Source organism: Eleutherodactylus coqui, chromosome 11 (genome assembly GCF_035609145.1).
Source record: "Eleutherodactylus coqui strain aEleCoq1 chromosome 11, aEleCoq1.hap1, whole genome shotgun sequence".
NCBI lineage: Eukaryota > Metazoa > Chordata > Amphibia > Anura > Eleutherodactylidae > Eleutherodactylus > Eleutherodactylus coqui.
The window spans coordinates 21147489-21156973 of record NC_089847.1 but is presented as its reverse complement, the minus strand read 5'-3'; the positions used below and the strand labels follow the sequence as shown (position 1 = coordinate 21156973).

The window sequence follows — 9485 nt, the reverse complement described above, 5'->3', positions numbered from 1 at the left end:
GTAAGGTGTAACTCTGGATGTCGCTCAGCCCGACCGGACACGATAAATAAAAGCTCAATGGGCTCGTTAGAAATAGCGCAGCGGTGACTCCACGCAGATGACGTCTCTTGTTCTTTCTCCGATGATCATCGCTTATTAATTCAGACACATGAGAGAACGCGGATCCCGGTAACCTTATTACCAAATCTGAAGACCTACTCTTCTAACGGTCCGCAAAGCACAGGCCATATTCGGAGTTAGTCTGACAGCGGCCATAGGCTGCGCTCACATGACCGTATTATGGATGAGTGTCCCAAGTGGACTATAAACCCCTATAATGCAGTTAGGTGGGGTTAGTAGACCCACAATTGGACCAGGAAACTCATCCATAACACGGGCGCCTAAATACCCATATTATACCCAATACAATAGTGTGAATGAGGCCTTAATGGCAATACGAGGCGTAACCTAGTCCTGTTCTGTACAGCATTGTGCCGACTGAAGTCAGCGATGTGCACAAAGTCTTTATTTCAGTGGTAGAACATATGATGAATCGGTAGTGGGGGGCTTGTGGTTATACACAGCAACCAATGTGAGCAAGCAGAGCTGCAGTGTAAAGTATAGGGGATGGACTGTGCAGAAACTCTAATGAGGCAGGAAGTAGAGTCCAGATTACAACTAGTTTCACATGGCCAAGCAAAACTCGGCCTGATATCGCGTTCAGGAACGTGCGATGTAACAAGGATGTGAGGCGTTTTTGTGTCAATACCGCTTCCTATCACTTCCGTACAGTTGTGACCCTCCGGCGCGGTTTGCAGCTGTGGCGGAGGATCAGTAAGCGTTTCCCAAGGTTTTTAACGCAAACCTTCGCATTGCACTCGTGTTGCATCTATATGTCATCTTTTTTCCACACACGCAAAAAGGAATGCAGGACGGGGCAAGTGATGTCAGTTTTGTCGCAATCCAATGAAAACAGAGCGCGCAAAAAGAAAGAATTAGGTTTTTTTAGTTTAGTTTTTCTTTTTTTTTTACACATCCATAGACTTTAATTGGCTATTTGTGTCAGTGAATAGAGACCAATACACGCAGCATCCGTCCGCGTAATAAAAAACAATGCACATCCGACGGCACCAATTTAATGCGATGGGCCGATGCGCTGGCCGTATTCCGTCAGTAAGAAATGAAGACTGAACACAAACAAAAACACGTCCTTGTGAATTACCCCATCGCTTGCTGCGCACTAGCCTTAGGCCACTTTCCTGCAAGATTTGTGCGCTGCGAGACGCATAAATATCCGTATGGCCTTATATGCTATTATAGGGCGGTGCGTTGTCCGTGGAATTACATGGCCCCTAAATACACTAGTGTGTACCTAGACAATCGGCTCAGTACTAGTTCACGGCCATCATGGTTCGCTCCCTGCCTTTGTCTACAAACCATTGGATGAAACATGACATCTGAATGGGTCCCACCGCAGCCAATAGAACGCCGCAGATGGCAGCATTACGGACACCGCCTGTAGATCAAGTGAGCCGAGCGAGGATCATCGTGGGATGGACGCTAAGATGTAGTCTCAGTCCGGCCATGGAAGTAGTCTGTACAGCACTTAGCCATATATAATATCCGCATGTATCCAGAGCTGTATATGCAAGTCTGCTCTGCAGGACATTATAGTGTTCCCACATGCCACATGGGGGCGCTCTTACAATCAACGGACCCTTTGTTGGCTTAAACTTACATTTCCAAATTAGTTTTGGAGTCACATCCCCAGAGCCGGTGCTCGGGCTCCTACGACTCCATGACCTCAGTTTATAGGAGCTGACAGATTCCTATACCAGCCCAATGGAGGCTAGGAGGACATTCTTCTTCTTGCCCGTTGGGAGAATGGGGGGGGGGGTATGCCTCTACCAGCAGCTCTCCCACCATACACGATGATCACTGCTCCTCCTCCGTACGTCCCCTCCATTGGCCTTATGGATAACGGCTCTCGCCAAGTTTTCCTCCTACTTCTCCTCTTGGGCTTTGGTCCTCTGCTCCCGGCCACTATCAGCAGATCCGGCTTTTAGTACCATCTCCACCCTGATGACATCCACTTATACACCTATCCCAACACATCACCCCTTCACTACTGGAAGTCACTAGTGATAGTTTATGCACGGTCTCTAAGGCCCCTCTCACAAGGCACTTTCTGCGCCGTGCTAATCGTGGTACAACGCTCCCATTCTTTTCAATGAGGCCGCTCACACAGCCACTCGAATGCAGCGCTTTTCAGCACCGCTATTTTCAAGTGGTGCATGGTCTAGTTTGAGACGTTTCAACGTTTTTAAACACCAGGCGTCGCTTATTGAGATGAACGGGTAGCCTTTTCAGCGCTGCTAAAAACGCGGCACAACTTGATATAGCGTTTTTGGCAGCGCGAAACGCCCTAGCTACACTACGTGAGGAAAAAAAAGTAATACCTAGCAGGCACCGGTCTAGGTCCAGCTCGCTGCTCTCAGACGCTCCTGTAGGCTTCCCATGCATTTATCAGCGTCGACAGAGCATCTATTGCTTATAACGGGGATTGAAAACCCCACCTCCAGTAATAGATTGCTCTGATTGGTTCTTGAGTGCTGGCTAGCTTCCTGTCTAACCGCTGCGCCGCGGCCCATCCACCCCCGAGATTGCCGCCGCGCCGCGGCCCATCCACCCCCGAGCCCGTCGCCGCGCCGCGGCCCATCCACCCCCGAGCCCGTGTGCTGCGGTATATGTTTGCACTAATATACATAATTATTATGATGGACTATATATAATTATATTTTGGAATTAGCTCATGCTTATTACACAAATGCATTACCAGTATCCTAATGCACCTGGAGAATGCCCCAATGTGCTGTCCCATATGGGAAGCTAATGTAAAAAGAGAACTATATTACAGTACTTCAGGTTACTCACTACAGAGCTTTACTACAAAATGGCCACTAGATGGCACTATGAGACCACTGTATAACTGAGCATCAGTAAAGCAGATTCAGCCATCTTGCGGATGGCCCCCGAATTAGCGTAATCGAGAGCTCACGTACCAGCAGAGCCCTGGGCACAGAGCTTGTACGGCTGCTTAGTAAAAGCCATACAATCTCTACGCAAATTGTTCGGGCTCTATCAGACCCTGCATATACAGATATATTCTTCCATAGAAGTACCAATACCTCTGTTCATTCAGAGTGTGATGGCGCATGCAGCTAGTTTATTTCTGCATGGAATCGGAAGTAGGTAGCGGTACAGAAGGGGAAGAGGGGCTCATGGACCTCTACGGCCGTCCTAATACAGCTCCATACAAAATGACGGGCCTGTTGTAGAACAATGGCTGGTAAAAAACGCCTGATCAAATGGTGTCTGGTTACTAAGTTCTCCACCAGTCCTATGAACAAAGGGCTTCCCTTCTCCAATGCTAGCATCACATTACTAAAGTCTGATGAGTTCCCTCCATTGTTCCAAAAGTTTTATTAGTTTTCTGTGTAAATAAAGCTTATAAGGGGTTGTGCCAAGTTATAAAGTCATGCACAGGATAGGGAATAACGTTCTGATCAGTGGGTGCCTGCTGAGACCACCACCTATCCCAAAAACAGGGATCCAGTAAGTGAATGGAGCGCAGGTCACGCAAGCACACCAGTGCTCCATTCACTTCATTGACAGCACCAGAGATTACCAATTTCTGGTGCTTTGGCATTCTCCGATGTTGTCATTGAAGTGAATGGAGCAGAGTCGCCCCAGCATGATTGACCGGACCTCAATTCTCAAGATTAGTGGGAGTACCAGTGGTCAGATCTCCACCGATTATAAAGTCGTCCCGCAGCTCCATTCACTTCAACGACAGTGCTGGAGATCATAGAATTCAAGCTCCTTAGCATCTCCGGCGTTGTCATTGAAGTGACCTATTCAACCTCTGCTCCATTTACTCTGGAACTGACCAGACCCCTGTTCTCGGGATCGGTGGAGGTACCAGCGATCGGTCACTCCAATGATCATAAAGTTATCCCTTATCCTGTGGGTAGGGGATAACTTTATAACCTGCCATAGCCCCTTTAACCCTTTCCAATCCACTGCCTGACGCCTGAAGACATTCTGATTGAAGGCTGTACAGCTTCGATGTTGGAAGACGTCAGGCAGGGTATTCTTACTGTATATTACTGGCCACTCTGTTGTTGGGGGCCTCTCCAGCATGTCCTCTACCGCAGTACTGGCTCTAGCCAGCAGATGGTGCCATTGTATAATGTCAGAAAGAGAAAGCCCCCTAGGAAACCCTGAATCCAAAATTGGATTGCAAAGGGTTATAAGTTTTGAGTAAAGTTGCAGAAGTCATCACAATATACTTTATTTCGATACCGCACCATCTTCAAGACCTCTGCTTGGCATCAGGGGCTGCAGACCTAAAACTTCACACAGCTATGATCTGAATACACGCAGTAAATGTAAACACGCGATTATATGCGCAATTTTCGTCCTTCCATAAGGTTTTACTGATAGAAGTGACAGAAGAATAAAAAAACTATACAGAAATCCTTTAAATGATGTATATTTTTCATTGAAGCAAGTCATTTTCCCCACAATACGTAAATCTCCCCCATCTGGTATAATCTTTGGTTAAACTTGATGCTCATTTGGTCTAAAACGGTGACCTGGCGGCAGCCAAAGGGTCCCAACATGGTGGCTCCCGGCTGCTCGCGAGGAACCTGCGTCTAGGAATGGTATACGTGTTATGTAACGGTGTAGATCTATACATAGGTATATATATCTCTATCCTCTATAAATATGATTTGTGCGTAATAAAAATTTAAGGCAGCAATAAAACATAAAAGGCACTTTGGTCATAAAAACAATATGGCTTCATATTCCCAGAGGAAAACTTCAGTCACTGTAGTGAATAAGGATGCGGCGCTGCGCCCATAATTCTGGGATAAGGCGGGTATCGTTAGACAAAAACAAACAGTGAATGTCTGTTGAGTTCTGATTGGTTGTAGCTACTGCGCTCACGTCTTTGGGAAGAGGAGGGGTCCTGTTGGTGAGTGCGGTCGCTAGTCAGCGGCGGGCATAAGACAGGATGGCTCCTTGGTTAATACACGTGGTATGAGCGGGAACGGTACGTTGTCCCTCCTTACATGTGATTGTCACTGGAAGGCACGGATTATAAGGGTAGCCCTGTGTGAACTGTGTCCTGTGGAGGGCGCTAGGATCACGCCAACAAACCCATCCGGGTGACCTTAGCAGAAAGGAATGTGTGCAACAGGAAAACAACGGGCTTCGGACACGTGTGCAGATCCAGAGCCTGGAAGAGGAAAGAAGATGATTAGAGAGGAACGGCTGAAAATACTGAACTTTATACGTTATTTAAAGGGTTTTTTTTTTTTGCTCCAAGATCAATTTTTTTATATTGCGCTATTAGGCTAACTTCACACGGGCGAGCGTGATGTGGGGCCAGGAATCCTGTCCACATATTGCATTCCCCACCATGTCAAATCCCCATGGATGCAGGGATCCTCCGGCGCGTCTGTCGCAGCCGTGGCAAAGGATCGTGGAGTTCCTTTCAATGGGGCCGGCGCAACTGCCACCGGAAAGCAATGGGGGGCTGCAATGCAAGATCATGCAGACAGAACATGCCAAAATTCGTTTCCTGCATGGCTTTGCATTGTGATGCCATGCAAAAAAACCATCACTCATGAGTACTACCCCATTCAAATAAATGGGGTTCATATGTGTCCGTCTCAAAGCGAAAAAATATTGCACGATTTTATCACTCGTGTAAAGCGAGCCTAAGGCCGCCTGTCCACGGGCAGGGAGGATTCTCATAAGTGGATTTTTGCTGCGGGAGATCATTTAAAGTCACCGCGATTAACCTATCATTATGATAGGTTCATCGCAGCTTGCCGTGATTTTTAGACGCGAGTGGAAAATGGTTTTCACACTCATGTACATCGAGCTGCGCTTTCCATAGTTAAGCATGATCTGTGTGCGATTTATCGCTGTGGATCACGCTACGAACTATCGCCCGTGGACAGCCAGCCTCAGTGTCGCTAATGTAACCCAGTACCTTGTGTGAGGTTATTCCCAATGCTACTGCCAGATGCCCCGTTTGTTTACCTTCTGCACTTATAGGCGTGTCACTACACGATCCCATAATACTCTTTTCTGATTGGACAGCCCGGCACAGGCGCACTGCACTAAAACTATTTGCTAATGTGGACAAGTCAACACGTATGTGCGGGATCCAGTTAACCGTGCACATGCCTGTGAATTTTTAGATGAACATAGTAATCTCAGAATATGCAAACGTTCGGGTAAGGACAGAACTGGACTTTTTACGGCCTGGACAAACAAAGAAGGCCGCACTGATTCTCTGGATGCCCGATGCGTGCTGTGTGTTGGTATACATCATTAGTATAAGACAGCACACCTGCTTTGGTTGACCAGTTCAGTCCATATGATCAGCACTCAATCTCACCACAGCCGTTGCCATAGGCAGAAACCCACAGTTGGGTCCCCCCCCCCCCCCCCTCCAAGAAGTAACTTTTATTGCTATGTAATAAAATATATTAGTAGCAAAAGTTACTTTTTAAGGGGACCCAATTGCGAGTTTCAGCTTATGGTAAAGGCTGTGGTGGGATTGGTTACAATTTAACCCTAATGGGCCCTTGAGACCCCCATATGATCAGCACTGGCCAGTCAGATCAGCATGTGATATCTTAGACTACTGAAGAATACTATGCAGTGTGTGTTTATCGGGTAGTCAGAGAAGCAGTTTGGCCATCTTTGTCTCTGTCCAGGCCCAGAGGGTCACTTTAACAACCAAGCCAGTTTTAATTTAGTGGGCAAAAGTGGTTTAATCTGGCACAACCACTTCAAGTTACTTAAAGAGGTTTTGTCCAAAAAAAATAATCTATAACTTACCTATTCCTCCCCAGGCAGTTTTCTTACCACATCTTCTACTGACCGATCATCTTCTGGCTCCTGCAGTCCCCGGGTCACCTTACCCCAAGCCGACCGGATTCTTCTTTTTCTGTTATGCATTCTTCTTCTTGCAGGTCAGTGTAGGCTACATCATAGTGAAATACTGTAAACTGCCTAGCAGGAAGCGGCGGATGCTATGTTGGGCTAATGCCAAGACTGTGCATGCACGCTGTCTCGGGGCATTAGTATAGAAACTCTCGCGACGAGACTGCGCGCATGCATTAGCTCGACATAGCCCCCGCGCTCCCTGTGCTCCGTCACTAGTGACGTAGCGTACATTGACCTGCAGGAAGACGACTGCAGCTAATGGACGCTTCGTCACCGGAAGACTAAGAATTGGCCGGCTGAAGGCGAGGTGACCCGGTGGAAGCTGCAGGAGAAGATTGTTGGAAAGAAGGTGCAATAAGTAGACTTCCTGGGTAGGAATAGGTAAGTATTAATGACAGAACCCCTTTAAGTAAGATGTAGCAGAGTTGAGTGTCAGAGGCCAGCCAGAGCACGGCTAGTGTCAAGTATTGTTAGAGCAGAACATGCAAGTCCATGGAGGCCTTGCAAGGAATAGCTGTCAGCAGCTATGTGACTGCAGCAGAGTTGAGTGTGTCAAAAATAGCAGGTTTCAGTTTATCACCCCAATTCATAGCGACAAGCTAATAATCATAGTGAACAAAAACAGCTAAATGACACATTCAGCTCTGCTGTATCTGCATCATGAGTAGAAATCACAAATAGTCAATTAGTCACAGCACACGCTTCACCTTAGCTTGTAAGGAAGGATATCATCACATAAGTGGTGCACGCTCGTCACGATCCTGGATCCCTGGATCAAAAGTATGTCAATCCAATGAAAAAGAGAAGAGCAGCACTCCAGGGAGTGCTGCTCTTCTCTTTTTCATTGGATTGCATCATGAGTAGAGATGCTTTATCAATCCTCTCTCCTATGTAATATACTGTTACAATAAGGGGGCTGTCTAGCCTTTTACTATTGATGAACTGTCCTCATCAGTAGTTGATCGGCGGGGGTCCGCCACTCAGGCCCCCTGCCGATCAGCTGCTCCCTGGGCTCACTGTCAGTGTGGACATTGCTGGAAGCAGACAGTGCGATCATCACTGCAGTGGCCCAGATTGGTATTGTATTGAATTCAGCTGTTGCTGCAGTACCGAACCAGGACACTGCAATTTGAACAGCGCTATCTGCTTCCAGTGCTGTCCATATTGATAGCAGTGCAAAAGAGGAGCTGATTGGCGGGAATCCTAAGTGGCGGACCCCACTGATCAACTATCGATGACTTATCCTGAAGACCAGAAACTGCGCTTAACACTTTCAAGACCAAAATTAATTCAACCTAATTTGAAACTATGGGACAAATATGTCCCTTGGTCCTCAAAGGGTTAAAGGCACATCTCTTACCAGTTCTCCTTCGGGACCACCAAAGTCCAGATATAGATGTTTGTTCCCATCATCTGCAGACATGCGGAGCTTTTCGAATGGGTATCTGTACATGACGGGACCCGAGGGGCCCCCGCGGCACACTGTGAATCCTGCGTCATAATGGATGGCGACAGAAACGGCTTCTCCACGAAGAGTGCAGCCTGTAAAATAGACATTATCCATGAAGACACATCAGGATGTATTATAGGACAACGACAGTAACTGAATGTGTATTATATCCAATTATAAAGTTATGTTGGATTATACAGAAGTCCAAAGGGTTAAGAACGGCATTAATTATGCGCCATGTGTCTTAAAGGGGACTTACATTTTTTTCTCATTAGATAGTTTAGTAACAAAGCGCTTCGAAATCCTTCTAGGGTTATATATAAGGCGATGACAGGATTCTGGCATCCTAGTTTTCTCAGCCGGGAGTCCGATGTGAAGCCAGAAGTATGTGCGCTGGTATATTCATGGAATGAAGAACTCTAAATAAAGGGTGACGACCTAAGACAACGCCAGTCCTAATGGCCTATTGGGATCTCTACTTCTTATAACTGAGATTTTGCTCCCATTACATGCAGTACAGATGAGCAAGCCCTCTGCCATTTTCAGTCTTTGCATGTAAAGAAGAGTTTTCCAATTCACTGACAGCAAGCAGAGTTGTACACATTTTATATTCCATTTTACTTACTAATTGTGACCTCTCTGGTGAGTTCCGCAGACGCGTGACACCCCTGCACCAGCGCTCTCGTCCAGGCAGAAAGATCCCGCTGATTCTCCACCCGAAAGACACGCATATCGATCCCCTGAGGGCACCCCGTACGAGTGGCGAACGTTAGATGCGTCCCCAGAGTGTGAGAATTGTGCCCAGGTCCTGAGTGCACCAATCTGAAAAGGACAAAGTGAAACAATGATGCCACACGACTACTGTACAATATACTACTAAGAAATGAAGACGATGCCACTCTTATCCATTGGCTAGATTTCATATTGACCCCATTTACTTGGATATAGACTGCCATGGACAAGAGTGGCGCCATTTCTGACAGTATTCCTCCACGACAACCAATCAGATTACGGCTTTCATTTT

General features: G+C 46.9%; 1 protein-coding gene across 1 annotated transcript in view; it reads right to left on the bottom strand.

The window, feature by feature from the left end:
* Positions 1–4518: 4518 nt before the first annotated feature.
* SNTB2 (syntrophin beta 2) overlaps positions 4519–9485 on the bottom strand; it is a 28399-nt gene continuing 23432 nt past the window's right edge. Inside the window, exons 5-7 of the mRNA XM_066584001.1 lie at positions 9087–9283; positions 8372–8553; positions 4519–5284 (exon numbers count right to left, since the gene is read on the bottom strand). Coding sequence (XP_066440098.1) covers positions 5192–5284; positions 8372–8553; positions 9087–9283 — 472 coding nt within the window. The 3' untranslated portion in view covers positions 4519–5191. The remainder of the gene's footprint in view (positions 5285–8371; positions 8554–9086; positions 9284–9485) is intronic.